Raw genomic sequence first — 21,268 nt, forward strand, 5'->3', positions numbered from 1 at the left:
CCTCTCAAAAAAAAAAGTAAACGATAAAAGCCATACCTTCTTTTGCTGTGCCATTCCAGCATTTTCATCTTTCTTCATCATCTCATTGCAGGATGACATGCACTTGGTGATAAGAAAGCAGCTCTCTAGCACCGTATTCAAGTACAAACTCATTGGGATTATTGGTGCTGTCACCATGGCTGGCATCATGGCAGCAGACAGGTACACATGGAAATTCTGACTTCTGTGGTTTGAGATCAGTTAATCTTGCTAACTAATGAAGTGTTACATCTTATAGACATCATTTTAACAGTAGACGTTGCAACTATGAGAGAAATGAGCAAATGTGTTTTGTTACTTTTCCATGTTCCCTTCTAATCGTGACTGTATGTAATACCATGTATATTTTTTGCTGGATTGTGATCCTAGCTATTACAGTCTGTGGTTAAAAATTAAGGATTGTCGGCCAGGCGCCGTGGCTCAAGCCTGTAATCCCAGCACTTTGGGAGGCCGAGACGGGCAGATCATGAGGTCAGGAGATCGAGACCATCCTGGCTAACACTGTGAAACCCCGTCTCTACTAAAAAATACAAAAAACTAGCCGGGCGAGGTGGCGGGCGCCTGTAGTCCCAGCTACTCGGGAGGCTGAGGCAGGAGAAGGGTGTGAACCCGGGAGGCGGAGCTTGCAGTGAGCTGAGATCCGGCCACTGCACTCCAGCCCGGGCGACAGAGTGAGACTCCGTCTCAAAAAAAAAAAAAAATTAAGGATTGTCTAGAGGTAAAACTCTAGAAATCTTTGCACAAAAAGGGAGCCCTGATTCTTTTTTTTTTTTTTTGAGACGGAGTCTCGCACTGTCACCCAGGCTGGAGTGCAGTGGCCGGATCTCAGCTCACTGCAAGCTCTGCCTCCCGGGTTCACGCCATTCTCCTGCCTCAGCCTCCCGAGCAGCTGGGACTACAGGCGCCCGCCACCTCGCCCGGATAGTTTTTTGTATTTTTTAGTAGAGACGGGGTTTCACCATGTTAGCCAGGATGGTCTCGATCTCCTGACCTCGTGATCCGCCCGTCTCGGCCTCCCAAAGTGCTGGGATTACAGGCTTGAGCCACCGCGCCTGGCTCCTGATTCTTTTAGAATGCGTTTTTCTTTATCTGCTCCTGATATAGGCACTAGACAATGCAGGTGTCTACATTGCTGTGTCATTCCTGTCGGGAACTTTATACATTTGGTACAAACAAGATCTTGTGGATTTCCCCTCACCTTGTTCTTTGAGTCCCCATTTGTAGAATCTAAAGAAATATTGGTTTGGGGGCTTGATAAGATGTTGCCATTACAAACCAACATTGGATTTCAGTTCATGCTCCTTGGAAATTATTTTCGGAGACATCTTTAGAATCCACATTGTGGAATCCTAATTAGGGAAAAGGAGTCAGAGTGGTGGGAGCAAAGAAAGCAAAGACAGAGTATGAGTATATAAGTCTGCCTTTTTTCATGGTGCAGGACATGCAGCCCTCCTGCGCCTGACTTATCACCAGACACCTGCAAGTTAGCTCACTGCAACTTTGGCATTATCAGTACTACACAAAGCCCTCTTCAGCATACAGCATACATCATAAATGCTACTCCGTAAATCCCCAGCAAGCCTTTGGTTCCTTGCAGTCAGCTCCTCTATTGCTGGCTGCCCATTGCTTTCTTGCAACGTATTTTTATACTTTCTCTAAGAAATCTGTCTTTCTTTACCTACAACTGTCTTAGTAAATTCTCCCCTTAACCCTACCCCAGTCGCCACCGGCTCAGATAGTCATTGCTCCCCTGTGACACACATTAATAATGGGAAGAGGTCGCAGAGTGTATTGGTTAAGAGTTCCTTCACTGAAGCCATACTGCTTGCCCAGGGTCAAATTAGCTGAATTACCTTGGGTAAGTTACTTTATCTCTTTGCCTTTGTAGACTCACATCTGCAATAAGGATAATAATGGGATTTACCTCATAGAGTCGTTGAAATGTCTAACACATAATATACACTAATTAAGTACTTGCTCTAATTATTGCTAATTTGCCCTTAAAAAATATGTACGGAAAAGAGAAAAGAAAAAAATATATAAAATAACCATCCTTTGCTCTAATCTGTATTTTGTATGGACAAAATAAATACTCTTCCCTGCCTTCATGCACTTTTATCTTTACCCTACCCTAGGGAAGTCAGAATCTTAAACTTATTGGCAGTTGCTACAAGATATTACAAAAGTAAAATTAAAACGCTTTGTTTTTAGAAGTGAATCATGTAGTTTGACCGAAGAGAGAGCCAACCTGAGCAATGAGCAGTGCACACAGGTGAGTTCTTTTCTTTCTTTCTTTCTTTCCTTTCTTTCCTTTCTTTCCTTTCTTTCTTTCTTTCTTTTTTTTTTTTTGAGAGAGTCTCGCTCTGTCACCCAAGCTGGAGTGCAGTGGCAAGATCTCAGCTCACTGCAACCTCCGCCTCCCAGGTTCAAGCGATTCTCCTGCCTCAGCCTCCAGAGTAGCTGGGAATACAGGTCCACACCACCACACCCGGCTAATTTTTTATATTTTTGGTAGAGATGAGGTTTCACCATGTTGGCCCTGCTGGTCCTGAACTCCTGACCTCAAGTGATCCACTTGCCTCGGCCTCCCAAAGTGCTGGGATTATAGGCGTGAGTCACCTCGCCCGGCCGAGTTCTTATAATGTAATTGGATATGTTTATGAGTAACTGAGGAATTGCTTCTAGTCACTGTGAGTTCACCAGAAAGTGCTTTTTTTGAAAAAGTTTTCCTGAACTCCTACTTCTATGGTTTTCTGACACTTGGAAACTACTGGCTTAGGTTGTGTTTATTTTTGTGTTTATTTGTTTGTTTATTTTTAGATGTAGTCTCAACTCTGTCGCCAAGGCTGGAGTGCAGTGGTGCCTCCCGGGTTCAAGCAGTTCTCCTGCCTCAGCCTCCCAAGTAGCTGGGATCTCAGGCATGCACCACCACACCAGCTAAATTTGTATTTTTAGTAGAGACAGGGTTTCACCATGTCAGGGTTTCGCTATGTTGGCCATGCTGGTCTCAAACTCCTGATCTCAGGTGATCCGCCCCCATCAGCCTCCCAAAGCACTGGGATTACAGACATGAGCCACCACTCCCGGGCTGGTTGCATTTATTTCTATATCCATTTAATCTCTCTAATTATAAAGTCTTAGCAAGAAAGATATGCCACATTTATGGAATAATACTTTGGTTGAAGCATGGGGACAGATAAGTATATAATTGGAAAGTGGGAAATAAAGCTAGTTCAGGCAGGGCACGGTGGCTTGCAACTGTAATCCCAGCACTTTGGGAGGCCAAGGCAGGGGGATCACTTGAGGTCAGGAGTTTGAGACCAGCCTGACCAACATGGTGAAATCCTGTCTCTAATAAAAGTACAAAAAAATTAGCTGGACATGGTGGCAGGCACCTGTAGTCCCAGCTACTCAGTAGGCTGGGGCAAGAGAATTGCTTGAATCCGAGAAGTGGAGGTTGCAGTGAGCTGGGATCACGCTACTATACTCCAGCCTAGACAACAGAGCAAGACTCCGTCTCAAAAGAAAAAAAGAAAAAGCTAGTTGAGAGAGAAAACCGAGAGCCTTGCATGTAAAGCAATACATTTTTATTTCATTCTTTAGGCAGAGATATTCCTTAAGTGTTTCTTAGCATGGAAATGGCAAAATCAAAGCTTTGCTTTAGAAAAATTAATCTGGCTGCAGTGTCTGACAGATTGCAAAAGGGATGATATCAGAAAGAGACAAACAGGTCAGAACATTCAGGAAAACTTCAAGTGAGAAGTAGAGCTTTGCCAGTAAAATCAGAAAGTGAAAAAAACAGTCTTGCATGGGGCGAATGGAGTTTGGGAAGGACTGGCAGCCCAAGGTTTAAACCATTCTTCCTCTTTGCTCCAGGTGACCTCCTTGTTGCAGTTGGTTCATTCCTGTAGTGAGCAGTCTCCTCAGGCCTCTGCACTTTACTATGATGAATTTGCCAACCTGATCCAACAAGAAAAGCTGCATCCAAAAGCCCTGGTAAAGCCAGTTGTCTTTTCTTAAAGCAATAAAGCATGAGAGCTGCTTTACTACACTCTTCAGGTCTTTCTGTTGTAGTGTGAAAATAGATCATCCTGTGACCTCTCCTAAATTCTAACTGCAAAAGGCTTTTCTGCCCTACCCTGCCTCGGGGCTCTTCTCTGAGGCTTCCTTCACTTAATCACAATAACAATAGTAAAGAAGAGATTGACTTTGTTAATGATGGTGGCTACTATCTGTCTGAGAGCCCTATTCTATGCTAGGCCTTGTGCTAAGTGCTTTTTATGCACTCTCTCTTTTCTGCTTCACAATAATGAGATATTTATTGTTACTTCCTTTTTAGAAATGAGGGAACTGAGACTTAGAAAGGTTAAGAGTAAGGCCGGGCGCGGTGGCTCAAGCCTGTAATCCCAGCACTTTGGGAGGCCGAGACGGGCGGATCACAAGGTCAGGAGATCGAGACCATCCTGGCTAACCCAGTGAAACCCCGTCTCTACTAAAAAATACAAAAAACTAGCCGGGCGAGGTGGTGGGCGCCTGTAGTCCCAGCTACTCGGGAGGCTGAGGCAGGAGAATGGCGTGAACCCGGGAGGCGGAGCTTGCAGTGAGCTGAGATCCGGCCACTGCACTCCAGCCCGGGCAACACAGCAAGACTCCGTCTCAAAAAAAAAAAAAAAAAAAAAAAAAAAGAAAGGTTAAGAGTAATTTATCTAGGGCTCTACAGCAAGTACACCCTGCACCGCCCTTATTGTTTGTTTGCTTCCTGAAGGAACGTGTTGGGCATACCATCTGCAATGATTTCCAGGATGCCTTCGTAGTGGACTCCTGTGTTGTTCCGGAAGGGTAGGTATTGTTTACCTGCTGGCTTGGTTGTACTGGTGAAGTTACATCAATTCTGTCAGTAACTGATACAAACTTCAGAATACCCTTGACCTCAGCCATAGCTGCCCAGTCCCACAGCTTCTTTCCTCCCAACCCCAGCACCCCTGCACCCTTAGCTCCAAAATTCCTAAAAGTTTCACTGTTTGTTCTTCTGTTTCTAATTTCTCCCCATGATGTTGTGTTTGAAATTGGTTTGCTCTAGTGGTTTTCCCTGCTGCCTTGTGTATTCCTGAGCTGCAGCATCAGATTCTGGTTTTTCTCCGCAGTGACTTTCCATTTCCTGTGAAAGCGCTGTACGGACTGGAAGAATACAACACTCAGGATGGGATCGCCATAAACCTCCTGCCGTTACTGTTTTCTCAGGACTTTGCAAAAGATGGGGGTCTGGTGACTTCACAGGAATCAGGCCAAAAGTCAGTATAGTTTTTCTTTTCTAAACCTGTTCGTGTTTTGAATGTTCATAGGGAATTCCACAGTTCTTGGTGGGGAACTTGAGTCAAAAAAGTTTCTCTCAGGACAAATGGTATTTGGAGAGCTTAGGGAGGATGCGGCAGATTCCTTGGTTTTTCTTGGACCCTTGGCTTGAGATTTATATTGCCGTGTGTGAGCCAACAGATATTCTGAGATTACCTTCTTTTCTGTTTCTTATTCTTTCCCTCCCTTGAACATTCTGTGCTACCCCCATCTCTCTTACGTTCTCTTTCTATCTTATTTCTGGTTCTCCTAACACATGGACTTTCATTCCTCATACCTCTGCCTTCCTATGATTCAGCTCATTATATTTATTTTCTTAATGGAGCATCCATTAAGTTCCTTGCCATTTGTTCTTAAAAGTAGACACTTGTTTTTTTTTTTTTTTTTTGAGGCGGAGTCTCGCTCTGTCGCCCGGGCTGGGGTGCAGTGGCCGCATCTCAGCTCACTGCAAGCTCCGCCTCCCGGGTTTACGCCATTCTCCTGCCTCAGCCTCCCGAGTAGCTGGGACTATAGGCGCCCGCCACCTCGCCCGGCTAGTTTTTGTATTTTTAGTAGAGACAGGGTTTCACCGTGTTAGCCAGGATGGTCTCGATCTCCTGACCTCGTGATCCGCCCGTCTCGGCCTCCCAAAGTGCTGGGATTACAGGCTTGAGCCACTGCGCCCGGCCGACACTTGTTTTGAGGAAAACTCTTAAAAAGTTGGTGGCTGGGCATGGTGGTTCATGCCTATAATCCCAGCACTTTGGGAGGCTGAGGCGGGTGGATCACTTGAGGCCAGGAGTTCGAGACCAGCCTGGCCAACATGGTGAAACACCGTCTCAGCTAAAAATACAAAAATTAGTCGGACAGTGTGGCGTGCGCCTATAATCCCAGCTACTCAGGAGGCCGAGGAAGGAGAATTGCTTGAAACTGGGAGGTAAAGGTTTCAGTGAGCTAAGATCACACCACTGCACTCCAGCCTGGGTGACAGAGCAAGACTCTGTCTCAAAAAAAATGTTGTGCTTCCTATGTACGTAGAGTCATACACCTATTAAGTGTGGTCTATAAATTTATTTTTCCTTCTCAGATTGGTGTCTCCACTGTGCCTGGCTCCCTATTTCCGATTACTGAGACTTTGTGTGGAGAGACAGCATAACGGAAACTTGGAGGAGATTGATGGTTTACTAGGTATAGGATGAAGTCATCAGATCCTTTCTTCTTTGTACTCTTTCTTTGGTAAACTTAGGGAAAGGGCAGATCAGTACATGGTATATGTGGGGAGGAATAATTTTTTAACCTCAACAGAGTAGTTTAGCATTGGAATTCCAAAGACAAAATAGTGCATACAGAATCCCATTATGTTAACAAATCAATTGTTGCAAAAACTTTCTAATTATATTTGTTGATTGCCATATGATATGCAAATATTTTAATCAGATCTTGGCCTTCAAATATGAGTTAAAGGGGAAAGTAAATAGCAAGGAGAGCTAGCTCCAGAGGCAACCTCCAGGTTTTATTGGCTTGCACTAAAAGTAGTTGGAAATGTTTGTTCTCTCTCAGATTGTCCTATATTCCTAACTGACCTGGAGCCTGGAGAGAGGCTGGAGTCCATGTCTGCTAAAGAGCGTGCATTCATGTGTTCTCTCCTATTTCTTACTCTCAACTGGTTCCGAGAGGTAAGAAGAGTTAATAGGACGTTTCACTTATTGTCCGTAGTTTTTCTCAAAACTATTTTCTTGGTTCTCGCAAGATTCCCTAGAAGTCTTCACCAAGCACTAACCCCCTTGTGCTTCTCTAGCTGTTATGTCCCACCACTCCCCAATTATATGCACCTCCTTATGTAGCCAAATCAGAATACTTAGAATTCACTTCACATTGCCCACGTTTTATTTCCTCCAAGCTGCCTTCTGCCTAGAATGACCTTCTCACCTTCTTCACTGTAGAACTACTGTCCATCTTAGCATAGGCATATGCCTACTGTTTTGATTCAGTGAGTGGTGGTAGTTTCCCTCCCATTAGAACATATTTGTGTTTAGTGATAATGACAATGATGACAACATCTTAGGTCTCTATCTCACTGTCTTCCTCTCACATGTTATTTCAGGAATGTTTATGCACTTGAATGAGCTTATTTGATTACCACATCTCTATTGTGATATGGGCAGGAATACTGTTGTCCTCATTTTACACAAATGAATTTCAAGTATAGGGAGTTCAAAGTCATTAAAAAATTTTAAGTACTTACACTGTACCAAGTGCTGGACTCATTTCTTTATGAAGAAAATCTTAGAAAGGTTAAAGACTCAGTCAAGGTCACACAGTTAGTAAGGAGCAGAATAGAACTTGTTTCACCAAATTGTGTGCTCTCTGGCTATTCTACCTTGTAACATAACTAGTAATAAGTAAAACCAGGGTCACAAGCCTAATCTCCTTCACTTTTTGTTTTTTTGAGATGGAGTCTTGCTGTGTCACCCTGGCTGGAGTGCAGTGGCTCAATCTCGGCTCACTGCAACCTCTGCTTCCCAGGTTCAGACAGTTCTCCTGCCTCAGCCTCCCTAGTAGCTGGGATTACAGACATGTGCCACCATGCCCAGCTAATTTTTGTATTTTTGGTAGAGATGGGCTTTCGCCATGTTGGCCAGACTGGTCTCGAACTCCTGGCCTCAAGTGATCCTCCTGCCTTGGCCTCCCAAAGTGCTGGGATTATAGACGTGAGCCACTGCACCTGGCTGAATCTCCTATATTTTGGCCCAGAAATTTTTTTTCTCTATACCACCTTGCTGAGGACAGTTCTATTACAGACTAAACTGAAAGATCCTGCTTTTCATAGACATCTCTCAGCTCTGGATAAATAATGCAAACAAGGTTAAAATCTGAACATTTGGAAGTATGACAGTGTAATTTGTACTTTGCAGATTGTGAATGCCTTCTGCCAGGAAACGTCACCTGAGATGAAGGGGAAAGTGCTCACCCGTTTAAAGCACATTGTAGAACTGCAAATAATCCTGGAAAAGTACTTGGCAGGTAAGGGAAGTGTCCTATACTGGTAGTCCTACTAGGCCAGTAGTGAGGCAATAAAGCGCTTAGCGTTCCCTGATACCAAAACCAGACAAAGACACATCAAGAAAAGAAACCTCGGCTGGGTGTGGTGCCTCATGCCTGTAATCCCAGCACTTTGAGAGGCCAAGACAGGCAGATCATGAGGTCAGGAGATCGAGACCATCCTCACTAACACAGTGAAACCCTGTCTCTACTGAAAATACAAAAAAAATTAGCTGGGCATAGTGGCGGGCACCTGTAGTCCCAGCTACTCGGGAGGCTGCGGCAGGAGAGTGGTGTGAACCCAGGAGGCGGAGCTTGCAGTGAGCCAAGATCGTGCCACTGCACTCCAGCTTTGGTGACTGAGTGAGACTCCTTCTCAAAAAAAAGAAAAGAAAAGAAACCTCAGACCAATATACCTGATAACTGTTGATACAAAAATCCTAACAAAATAGTAGCAAACCTAATTCAGCAACACATTAAAAGTATTGGCCAGGCACAAGGTGGCTCATGCCTGTAATCCCAGCACTTTGGGAAGCCAAGGCAGGTGGATCACTTGAGGTCAGGAATTTGAGACCAGCCTGGCCAACATGGTGAAACCCTGTCTGTACTAAACGTACAAAAATTAGCCGGGCGTGGTTGTGGGCACCTGTAATCCCAGCTACTCGGGAGGCTAAGACAGGAGAATCGCTTGAACCTAGGAGGCGGAGGTTGCAGTGAGCCAAGATTGCGCCACTGCACTCCAGCCTGGGTGACAGAGCAAAACTCCCATCTCAAAAACAAACAAAAAAAAAGATCATTCATCATGGCCAAATGGGATGATTTATCCCAGGGATGCAAGGATTGTTCAACATATGTAAATCAATGTGATACATCCTATCAACAGAATGAAGGACAAAAACCACCTGATATTTAACTTGATGCTTAAAAATTTTTTTTAAATTCAACTTCCCTTCATCATAAAAAAACCCTCTGAAAACTGGGTATAGACCCATAGCTACTATTAAACTGAACAGGGAAAAACTGAAAGCCTTTCCTCTAAGATCTGGAACAAGACAAGGATACCCACTTATATAATACTACTATTATACAATACAGTATTGGAAGTCCAAACTAGAACAATTAAGAGAAAGAAAGGAAGGGCATCCAAATTATAAAGGAAAATGTTAAATTATACTTGTTTGCAGATATAATCTTATATTTGGAAAAGCCTAAAGACTCCATCAAAAAACTATTTGATAAATTTAGTAAAGTTGCAAGATACAAACTCACCGTATAAAAATGAGTAGCATTTCTGTATACCAACAACTAAGAATCTGAAAAAAATCAAGAAAGTAATCCATTTACAATAGCTACAAATAAAACAAACAAAAGTTACAAATAAAATAGGAATAAACTTAACCAAAGAAGTGAAAAAACACTACAATGAGAACTATGAAACATTGATGCAAGAAATTGAAGAGCAAATAAGAAAAGGAAAGATACTTCATGTTCATGGATCAGAAGAATTAATAGTGTTAAAATTTCCATACTACCCACACAATCTACAGATTCAAGGCAATCCCTATCAAAATACCAATGAGATTCTTCACAGAAATAGAAAAAAAAAAAAAATCCTAAAATTTATATAGAACCACTGAAGACCCAGAATAGCCAAAGTTGTCCTGAGTAAAATGAATGAAACTGGAGGAATCACATTACCTGACTTCAAACTATACTACGGAGCTATAGTAACCAAAACAGCATGGTGCTGGCATAAAAACAGATGCATACACTAGTGGAACAGAAGAGAGCCCAGAAATAAATCCGTATACCTACAATGAACTCATTCTAAGCAAAGGTGCCAAGAATATACATTGGGGAAGGACACTCTCTTCAATAAATGGTGTTGGGAAAACTGGATATCCATATGCAGAAGAATGAAACTAGACCCCTATCTCTTGCCATATAGAAAAATCAAAACGATTATAGACTTAAATCTAAGATTTCAAATTATGAAACTACTAACAACAACAATAACAAAAAACATTCAGAAAACTCTTCAGGACATTAGACTGGACAAAGATTTCTTGAGGAATACCGTACAAACACAGGCAACCAAAGCAAAAATGGACAAATTGGATCACATTAAGTTAAAAAGTTAAGTTCCTTTCCTCTGCATAGCAACGGAAACACCAAAGTGAAGACACAACCCACAGAAGGGGAGAAAATATTTGCAAACTATGTACTGACAAGGGATTAATAACTGGAATATATAAAGATAGGAAAAAAATTTATTTGGATTGAAAAATGGGTAAAAGGTCTGAATAGACATTCCTCAAAACAAGACATACAAATGGTGGATATATGAAAAGGTGCTAAACATCACTGAGCATCAGAGAAATGCACATCAAAACTGCCGTGAGATATCATCTCACCCTAGTTAAGATGGCTTTTATCCAAAAGACAGGCAATAACAGATGCTGGTGAGAATATGGAGAAAAGAGAACCTTTGTACACTGTTGGTGGGAATGTAAATTAGTACAAGCACTATGGAAAACAGTTTGGAGTTTCCTCAAAAAACTAAAAATAGAATCACCATATGATCCAGGAATGCCACTGGTAGGTATATACCCAAAAGAAAGGAAATCAGTATACCCAGGAGATATCTGCACTCCTATGTTTATTGCAGTGCTATTCACAATAGTCAAGATTTGGAAGCAACCTAAGTGTCCATCAGTGGGTGAATGGATAAAATGTGGTACATATACACAATGGAGTACTATTCAGCCATAAAAAACAGTGAGATCCTGTTGTTTGCAATAATACAGATGGAACTGGAGGACATTATGTTAAGTGAAATAGGCCAGGCACAACATATTTTCACATATTTGTGGGAGCTGAAAATTAAAATAATTTGACTCATGGAGATAGAGTAGAAGGATGGTTACCAGAGGCTGGGGAGGGTAATGGTGGTTGGGGGACTGGGAAAAATGATAGGGTGGTTAATAGGTTCAAAAATATAGTTAGATAGAATGAATAAGCCGGGCGCGGTGGCTCAAGCCTGTAATCCCAGCACTTTGGGAGGCCGAGGCGGGCGGATCACGAGGTCAGGAGATCGAGACCATCCTGGCTAACATGGTGAAACCCCGTCTCTACTAAAAAAATACAAAAAACTAGCCGGGCGAGGTGGTGGGCGCCTGTAGTCCCAGCTACTCGGGAGGCTGAGGCAGGAGAATGGCGTAAACCCAGGAGGCGGAGCTTGCAGTGAGCTGAGATCCGGCCACTGCACTCCAGCCTGGGCGACAGAGCGAGACTCCGTCTCAAAAAAAAAAAAAAAAAAAGATAGAATGAATAAGATCCTTACTACAACCTCTGCCTCCTCAGTTCAGGCAGTTCTCCTGCCTCAACCTCCCGAGTAGCTGCTATTACAGGCGCCTGCCAGCACACCCGGCTCATTTTTGTATTTTCGGTAGAGACAAGGTTACACCATGTTGGCCAGACTGGTCTCAAACTCCTGACCTCAGGTGATCCACCCGTCTTGGCCTCCCAAAGTGCTTGGGATTACAGGCGTGAGCCACCCTGCCTGGCCACCATTTAGATTTTAAATGTTTGTTTTAGTTTTTATCTGTTAGTTATATATCATTATTTAAAGTTGTTTTATGATAATTGATCATAATATGATATTTCTGTGTTATCTCTGGCTATTTTGCTATGCCAAAACAATGTCAGATGACTTGAATATGTCTTATAAGCATTCAGCCACACTTGGTAATTTTGGAAACTAGTTTTTAGCCAATGGAGTGACTGATGTTCCAAGTCTAATGGTGGTGTGTAATTGGTACTCATTGAGCTTCAGCCTGCTCTTTGTTTCAGTCACCCCAGACTATATCCCTCCTCTTGGAAACTTTGACGTGGAAACTTTAGATATAACACCTCATACTGTTACTGCTATTTCAGCAAAAATCAGAAAGAAAGGAAAAATAGGTAAGTATGTTCTTTTCCTCTTGTCTTCTGTCTCTAAATGAACTGCATTGAATTAACCTAAAAGTTATGTGTATCATGGCATAAATAATTGGAGCAATTGTATAACTGAACCCTTTGTTAGATTTATAAATACACTGTAATTTAGGGTTATAAAATTACCTCTTCTACCTCTAGGCAGTTCCCAACAGGTTGTTTTCTGAGGGCAATGATATTTGGCTGACATGATTATTAATTACTTGAGTCATTTTTCTCTTTTTAATATAAAAGAAAGGAAACAAAAAGCAGATGGTAGCAAGCCATCCTCCTCTGACACACTTTCAGAAGAGAAAAATTCAGAATGTGACCCTACACCATCTCATAGAGGCCAGCTGAACAAGGTATTGGAATGATGGGTATCCATGAAGGTTTGTGACATCCAAATGAGAGTAACAGAAACCCAATTTTATTCTCTGCATTTTACAAAGAAAAAAAAAAAAATTAGGAAACAGCGAGCCAAAACTCTCTTAGGCCTTGGAGTAATCTCCTTAGTGGCAAAGTTCAGATTAGACTCTAGGTCTTTATTCCTGCCACACACTGTTGACTGTTTTTTCTAATTATTTTCTTGACTGTTTTAGTCCCTTTTTTGTACCCCAGCAATACATTGAATTCTCTCTTGAGGTACTTGATTATCAGTAGTTCCCTTTTACTTTACATTTGTACTGTTTGCAGAATGAGTTTCACGTGTTTGAAATTGCCTGGACCGGCCGGGCGCAGTGGCTCAAGCCTGTAATCCCAGCACTTTGGGAGGCCAAGACGGGCGGATCACAAGGTCAGGAGATCGAGACCATCCTGGCTAACCCAGTGAAACCCCGTCTCTACTAAAAAATACAAAAAACGAGCCGGGCGAGGTGGCGGGCGCCTGTAGTCCCAGCTACTCGGGAGGCTGAGGCAGGAGAATGGCGTAAACCCGGGGGGCGGAGCTTGCAGTGAGCTGAGATCCGGCCACTGCACTCCAGCCCGGGTGACAGAGTGAGACTCCGTCTCAAAAAAAAAAAAAAAAAGAAAAAGAAATTGCCTGGACCACATGGATCCCAATTATTTCTGTTTATCAGCTACCATTTATTGGATATTTGTTAGGTATAGTTTCTCTAAGAGCCCAAGTTTAATATTAATGCCACATTTAATGAATAAGGAAACTAAGACCCAGGGAGGACAAGTGCCCAAAGTCACACAGTTAATAAATGCTGGAGCTAGGATTTGAAGCCAGATCATTGTGGCCCCTAAGCTCACAGTTTTTGTTTTGTTTTGTTTTGTTTTTTTGAGATGGAGTCTCGCTCTGTCACCCAGGCTGGAGTGCAGTGGTGCCATCTCGGCTCACTGCAACCTCCGCCTCCTGGGTTCAAGTGATTCTCCTACCTCAGCCTCCTGAGTAGCTCAGACTACAGGCATACACCACCACACCCAGCTAATTTTTATACTTTTAGTAGAGACAGGGTTTCACCATCTTGGCCAGGCTGTTCTCAAACTCCTGACCTCGTGATCCACCTGTCTCAGCCTCCCAAAGTGCTGGGATTACAGGCAAGAACCACCATGCCCGGCTAGCTCACAGTTTTCTACACTAGACCTAAATGCCTTGATTTGCCTAATAGATCATCCCTAAATAGAAACCAGCTGAGGGTCTTTATGTGTGACTTGTATCCCCATCTTAAATTAGGTGCTCTGTCTTGGGAATATTTAGGGACTTTCGCTAGAGGAATTTGTTATTTTAATGAAAATGTAATTTTTTGCATTAAATAAATGCATATTTGCACTTTGAAGTTTTTATTAAAATTTGATTAATGTGGAAGATTTATTTATTCTCTTTGTTGCCGTGACTTCCCCATAGGAGTTCACAGGGAAGGAAGAAAAGACATCATTGTTACTACGTAATTACCATGCTTTTTTCCGAGAGCTGGACATTGAGGTCTTCTCTATTCTACATTGTGGACTTGTGACCAAGTTCATCTTAGATACTGAAATGCACACTGAAGTAAGTGACAGGCTGGGATCTCAGAATTTAATCTTCTTTCAGAAAGTTCCTCAGGTCTATTCTTATTTCACAAAGAACACTGTGACACTGAGGAGAGAAGTTAGACTGATTTTATAAGCCTTTATATGTGAAAGTAATGATGAATAATCATCCTCATCATATTGGTGTTTGTTAGTCATAAGGATTTTAAAAATGTGTCAGACATAAAATATGCCAATGATGTGATCCTTACGTTTAGGTTACTACTACTACTACTACTACTACTGCTAATAAGCTACCTAGATTATTTTTGTAGAGAAGCACTCTTCTGGTTCTTAGAGGTCAATGCCCTTTTCACTTTTTCACATTTGTTCAGTACCCTACAGATGCTTACTGAGTCCTATTTTGTGTTTGCCACTAATCAAGGTACTTGCATTTCAGTAGTACATAGAGCATGATGCTTGCCTTCAAATAGCTTCTAATCTAATCGAAGAAGTGGAAATAGCTAGCAGTACCATAGCTTTATTATTATTAATTTTTTTAATAGTTCAGACAGTGAGGTCCACATTGAAAAAACCAGGGACACTTAGTCTATGAGTCCCCAAGACAAACAGTCAAATACAGCCTCCTTTCTCAGCTACAGTAAAGAAACCACCAAGGCTAGACTTAAAATCAAACCCATATTCCTTAGGGCCTGTTTTAATTGCTTTTGTAAAACAATTTTCTCTAGAGGCAGCCCGTCTCATCCCAAATAAGACTGTTTCTCCACTCCTCCACAGGCAGAACCTCTCCTTTTTTTTTTTTTTTTTTTTTTGAGACGGAGTCTCACTCTGTGGTCCAGGCTGAAGTGCAGTGGCGTGATCTCCATTCACTGCAAGCTCTGCCTCCTGGGTTCACGCCATTCTGCTGCCTCCTCAGCCTCCTGAATAGCTGGGACTACAGGCGCCTGCCACTTTGCCCAGCTAATTTTTTGTATTTTTAGTAGAGATGGGGTTTCACCGTTGTTAGCTAGGATGGTCTCGATCTCCTGACCTCGTGATCCGCCCGCCTTGGCCTCCGAAAGTGTTGGGATTACAGATGTGAGCCACTGCACCCAGCCATATCTTTTTTTTTTTTAAATCTTTCTACATCATCTCACCCTTAGGAGATTCCACATAAATGTGTATCGGGTGAGCAGTTTGCAGTGAGACTGTATTTCACCCATTCTGCTTCTGGAAGTGTAATATAGTTATTACACTGGGATCACTCTGGGATCCTGCCCCGAGTTAATAGTAGCAAAACATTAGAGGAAGAGAAGTATGAAAGGATTATTTAATGAACAGACAAAAGTGAAATTCCCTTGAATTAGTCTTTTTTTTTTTTTTTCCCAAACCCTGCGTATGGCATTCAAAGTCATTTTTTTAATCACAGGATATTTAGGAAATGCATCTTGGATCCACAACTGGAAAGGTATACAGAGGAATTTATAGAGAAAAAGTATGTCTTCTAAACTATACTGTCTTGAATTCTTATTTTACTATTCAGAATATTTATTTTGGACATGCTTGACTTTATTATATGACAGAGCATAATAGCTATCCTTTATATGAGATGGGTGCAATTTCCTCCCTTGCCTCTTTTTTCTTTTTAGAGAGTCTTACTCTGTCTTGCTCTGTCACCCAGGCTAAAGTGCAGTGGCAAGATCATAGCTCGCTGCAACCTTGAACTCCTGGGTTCAAGGATCAAGTGATTCTCCCACCTTAGCCTTCCAAGTATCTAGGGCCACTGGCATGCCCAACTACACCCAGCTAGTTTTTTTGGTTGTTTGTTGGAGACGGAGTCTTGCTCTGTCCATCAGGCTGGAGTGCAGTGGCGCGATCTTGGCTCACTGCAGCCTCTGCCTCCTGAGCTCAAGCGATTATCCTGCCTCAGCCTCCCAAGTATCTGCGATTACAGGTGCCCGCCACCACATTGGCTAATTTTTGTTTTTTTTTTTTGAAGCGGAGTCTCGCTCTGTCGCCCGGACTGGAGTGCAGTGGCCGGATCTCAGCTCACTGCAAGCTCCGCCTCCCGGGTTTACGCCATTCTCCTGCCTCAGCCTCCCGAGTAGCTGGGACTACAGGCGCCCGCCACCTCGCCCGGCTAGTTTTTGTATTTTTAGTAGAGACGGGGTTTCACTGTGTTAGCCAGGATGGTCTCGATCTCCTGACCTCGTGATCCGCCCGTCTCGGCCTCCCAAAGTGCTGGGATTACAGGCTTGAGCCACCGCGCCCGGCCTAATTTTTGTATTTTTAATAGAGAGGGGATTTCACCATATTGGCCAGGCTGGTCTCAGACTCCTGACCTCAAATGATCTGCCCGCCTTGACTTCCCAAAGTACTGGGAGTTTGAGACCAGCCTAGGTAACACAGTGAGACCTGTCTCTACAAAAAGTAAAAAAAAGAAAAAAAAGAAAAAAAAAAAGTAGCCAAGCGTGGTGACGCACACCTGTGATCCCAGCTACCTGGGCAGCTGAGGTGGGACCATCACTTGAGTCCAGGAGGTTGAGGCTGCAGTGAGCTGTGAACACAATATTGCACTTCAGCCTGAGCAACAGAGCAAGACCCTGTCTCAAAAATAAGTAAGTAAATAAATAAAGGTCAAATTATTTACCCGGCCAGGCGCGGTGGCTCTCGCCTCTAATCACAGCACTTTGGGAGACCAAGACGGGTGTATCACCTGAGGTCAAGAGTTTGAGACCAACCCGGCCAACGTGATGAAACACGTCTGTACTAAAAATGCAAAAATTAGTCAGGCGTGGTGGTGGGCACCTGTAATCCCAGCTGCTTGGGAGGCTGAGGCAGGAGAATTGCTTGAACCTGGGATGCAGAGCTTGTAGTGAGCCAAGATCATGCCACTGCCCTCCAGTATGGGAGACAGAACAAGACTCTGTCTCAAAAAAAATTTGTTTTTCACCCATTGGGAAGTATTAACATGAAATAGCCAGGTGTGGTGGCTCATGCCTGTCCATAATCCCAATACCTTGGGAGGCCAAGGTAGGAGGTTTGCTTGAGCCCAGGAGTTTGAAACCAGCCTGGGCAACAAAGTGAGACCCCATCTGTATAAAAAAAATTTAAAAATTAGCTGAGCCCAGGTGTGCTGGTTCATACCTGTAATCCTGGCACACTGGGAGGCCGAGGCAGAAGGATCATCTGAGCCCAGGAGTTTGAGACCAGCTCAGGCAATATAGTGAGACCTCATTTCTTATTAATTAAAAAAAAAAAATTGTAGCTGGGCATGGTTGCGTGTGCCTGTAGTCCCAGCTACTCAGGAGGCTGAGATGGGAGGATAACTTGGGCCCAGGAGTTCAAGGCTGGAATGGCTATGATCTTGCCACTGCACATTTACAAAAAAGAAAGAAATAAAAAAGTTATCATGAAATGACAAGGACATTCTTGGAACTAATCCTTTCCTCCATGTGACAGGCGACAGAAGTTGTGCAACTTGGGCCCCCTGAGCTACTTTTCTTGCTAGAAGATCTCTCCCAGAAGCTGGAGAGTATGCTGATACCTTCTATTGCCAGGAGAGTCCCCTTTCTCAAGGTTAGTACAGGCAGAAGCAGAGGACTTGGGCTTAGTGGATTTGGGAACAAAGGAGGTATTAGTGATGAAAAAGTTGTCACTTTCTCTGGCTTTGTGTTTGGGTCACTGTGTAGTATGGGTGCAGCCGTATTGCCAGACAGTATTCATCTTGCTTTATTTATTTATTTATTTTGAGACAGAGTCTCACTCTGTCACACAGGCTGGAGTGCAGTGATCTCGGCTCGCTGCAAGCTCCACCTCCTGGGTTCATGCCATTCTCCTGCCTCAGCCTCCCGAGTAGCTGGGACTACAGACACGCACCACCACGCCTGGCTAATTTTTTTAGTAGAGACGGGGTTTCACCGTTTTAGCCAGGGTGGTCTCAATCTCCTGACTTCGTGATCCACCCGCCTTGGCCCCGCAAAGTGCTGGGATTACAGGCGTGAGCCACCACGCCTGTCCTAATCTTGCTTTAAAAAGGAAGTCTGAAGGCTGGGCCTGGTGGCTCACATCTGTAATCCCAGCACTTTGGGAGGCCGAGGAGGGCAGATCACTTGAGTTCAGGAGTTCAAGACCAGCCTGGTCAACATGGTGAAACCCCATCTCTACTAAAAATATGAAAAGAACTAACCAGGCATGGTGGCGCAGCTATATAGTCCCAGCTACTTGGCAGGCTGAGGCATGGGGAGGCGGAGGTTGCAGTGAGCTGAGATTGCACTACCGCACTCCAGTCCGGGCGACAGATTTCGTCTCCAACAAACAAAAAGTCTACCTGTGCAGTGGCTCACACCTGTAATCCCAGCACATTAGAAGGCCGAGGCTTCTAGTGGATCACCTGAGGTCAGGAGTTTGAGACCAGCCTGGCCAACGTGGTAAGAGCCTGTCTCTACTAAAAATACAAAAATAACTAGCCGGGTATGGTGGCGCATGCTTTTAGTCCCAGGTACTTGGGAGACTGAGGCAGACTTGCTTGACCCCAGGAGGTAGATGCTGCAGTGAGCCAAGATCATGCTACTGCACTCTAGCCTGGGCATTAGAATGAGACTCCGTCTCAGAAATTAAAAAAAAAAAAAAAAAAAAAGGGAGTCCGAAACAGAAAATAGAAAAGCACTTGGAATAAGAAATGTATTTCTTTTTTTGAGACAGTCTCGCTCCGTTGCCCAGGCTGGAGTGCAGTGGCATGATCTCGGCTCACTGCAGCCTCTGCCTCCTGGGTTCAAGCAATTCTCATGCCTCAGCCTCCTGAGTAGCTGGGGACTAGAGGCGCGTGCCACCATGCCCAGCTAATTTTTGTATTTTTAGTAGAGACAGGGTTTTAACATGTTCGTCAGGCTGATCTCAAACTCCTGACCTCATGATCCGCCCACCTCAGCCTCCCAAAGTGCTGGGATTACAGGCGTGAGCACCACGCCCGGCCTATGAAGTCTATTTCTGAATGCCCTGAACATTCCTGAATCCTATTCTTTACTTGAATTTTGGTTTCAACAGCCTCCCAAACTAAGCCCGGGCCCATGCCTCAATGTAGTAGTAAGCTGTCTAGAGCGGCCAGAACTTCAGATGTGTATATAGTGTACAAACATGCACCTAGCATCCGGGGAAGCAGTTGGACGGTGCATATAACAAAATAAGAAAATCTTGGGTATAAGCATTTTAAATATCAATATATCTAGTTTCTTGATCCCTTCTTTTTTTTTTTTTTTTTTTTTTTGAGTTGGAATTTTGCTCTGTTGCCAGGCTGGAGTGTAGTGACTTGATCTTGGCTCACTGCAACCTCCACCTCCCAGGTTCAAGCGTTTCTCCTGCCTAAGCCTCCCAAGTAGCTGGGACTACAGGCACGCGCCACCACGCCCAGCTAATTTTTGTATTTTTAGTAAAGATGGGGTTTCACCATGTTGGCCAGGATTGTCTCGATCTCTTGACCTCGTAATCCGCCTGCCTCAGCCTTCCGAAGTGCTGGGATTACAGGCGAGAGCCACAGTGCCCAGCAATTCATTCTTCTTTGTATTCACTATTGGCTCTACTTTTTGAAACAGGGCTTTGCTGTATTGCCCAGGCTGGAGTGTAGTGGCACAATCTTGGCTCACTGCACCTCCTGGATTCAAGTAATCCTCCCTCCTCAGCCTCCTGAGTAGCTAGGACTACAGGCATGTGCTACCACACTCAGCTAATTTTTGTATTTTTTGTAAATTAAGAGTTTCAGCATGTTACCCAGGCTTTTACATTTTTTTGTTTGTTTGTTTTTCAATTATAAGAGGGAAGCAGGGCACAGTGGCTCACGCCTTTAACCCCAACACTTTGGGAGGCCAAGATGGTGGATTGCTTGAGCTCAGGAGTTCGAGACCAGCCTGGGCAATGTGGTTAAATCCCATCTCTACAAAAATTACAAAAACTAGCCATGTTTGTTGGCATGTGCCTGTGGTCTCAGCTACTTGGGAGGCTGAGGTGAGAGGATCACTTGAACCCAGGAATTCAAGGCTGCAGTGAGCTGTGATTGTGCCACTGTACTCCAGCCTGGGTGACAGAACAGAACCTCGTCTCAAAAAAAAAAAAAAAGTTATAAGAAGGAGTCTAGGCCGGGCGCGGTGGCTCAAGCCTGTAATCCTAGCACTTTGGGAGGCCGAGGCGGGCGGATCACGAGGTCAGGAGATCGAGACCATCCTGGCTAACACGGTGAAACCCCGTCTCTACTAAAAAAATACAAAAAACTAGCGGGGCGAGGTGGCGGGCGCCTGTAGTCCCAGCTACTCGGGAGGCTGAGGCAGGAGAATGGCGTAAACCCGGGAGGCGGAGCTTGCAGTGAGCCGAGATCCAGCCACTGCACTCCAGCCTGGGCGACAGAGCAAGACTCCGTCTCAAAAAAAAAAAAAAAAAAAAGAAGGAGTCTATTGCTCTACATTTGTCAACCTAAATGATTTCTACTTTTATGTGACCTTTATCTGATTAGTTATGATAGGGCTATATGTCTCAAGCAAACACTGTTCCTCCTCTACAAAAGCCAATCTCTCAGTCATTAGAAGATGGAACAAGATTTTTTATCCCTCTGTTAGAATATAGTCTTAGGTGAACAACTCATTTCTCCCATCCGCTCTTACCTGGTGACACAGGTTTGACTTGACTCCATTGCGAACCCTTAGTTTCTGAGAAGCTATCCAGCAATTTCTTTGCTCATAACTCTGAATTTATTATAGAACAAAGGAAGCCGGAATATTGGATTCTCACATCTCCAACAGAGATCTGCCCAAGAAATTGTTCATTGTGTTTTTCAACTGGTGACCCCAATGTGTAACCACCTGGAGAACATTCACAACTATTTTCAGGTCAGAAGCCTAGACTTAGAAGCCACTAAGCAAATATGAGGTTTCATTTG

At 43.7% G+C, this 21,268-nt stretch overlaps 1 protein-coding gene across 11 annotated transcripts in view; it reads left to right on the forward strand.

Annotated features, from left to right (window-relative positions):
• Positions 1-21,268, forward strand: part of FANCD2 (FA complementation group D2) — a 97,475-nt gene that overhangs the window by 57,142 nt on the left and 19,065 nt on the right. For all 11 annotated transcript variants that reach the window (XR_004437006.1, XM_033210635.1, XM_033210634.1 and 8 more), the window contains 13 exons: positions 92-201; positions 2,251-2,311; positions 3,916-4,035; positions 4,805-4,878; positions 5,184-5,330; positions 6,458-6,558; positions 6,931-7,046; positions 8,286-8,394; positions 12,265-12,375; positions 12,643-12,752; positions 14,240-14,383; positions 17,806-17,922; positions 21,090-21,218. Coding sequence is in view for 10 of the 11 variants with exons in the window: in XM_033210635.1 (XP_033066526.1) it covers positions 92-201; positions 2,251-2,311; positions 3,916-4,035; positions 4,805-4,878; positions 5,184-5,330; positions 6,458-6,558; positions 6,931-7,046; positions 8,286-8,394; positions 12,265-12,375; positions 12,643-12,752; positions 14,240-14,383; positions 17,806-17,922; positions 21,090-21,218 (1,449 nt within the window). In the remaining variant the exon portion in view is untranslated. The remainder of the gene's footprint in view (positions 1-91; positions 202-2,250; positions 2,312-3,915; positions 4,036-4,804; positions 4,879-5,183; positions 5,331-6,457; positions 6,559-6,930; positions 7,047-8,285; positions 8,395-12,264; positions 12,376-12,642; positions 12,753-14,239; positions 14,384-17,805; positions 17,923-21,089; positions 21,219-21,268) is intronic.

The sequence above is a fragment of the Trachypithecus francoisi genome, unplaced genomic scaffold, assembly GCF_009764315.1.
Source record: "Trachypithecus francoisi isolate TF-2019V2 unplaced genomic scaffold, Tfra_2.0 Lachesis_group0, whole genome shotgun sequence".
Taxonomy (NCBI): Eukaryota; Metazoa; Chordata; class Mammalia; order Primates; family Cercopithecidae; genus Trachypithecus; species Trachypithecus francoisi.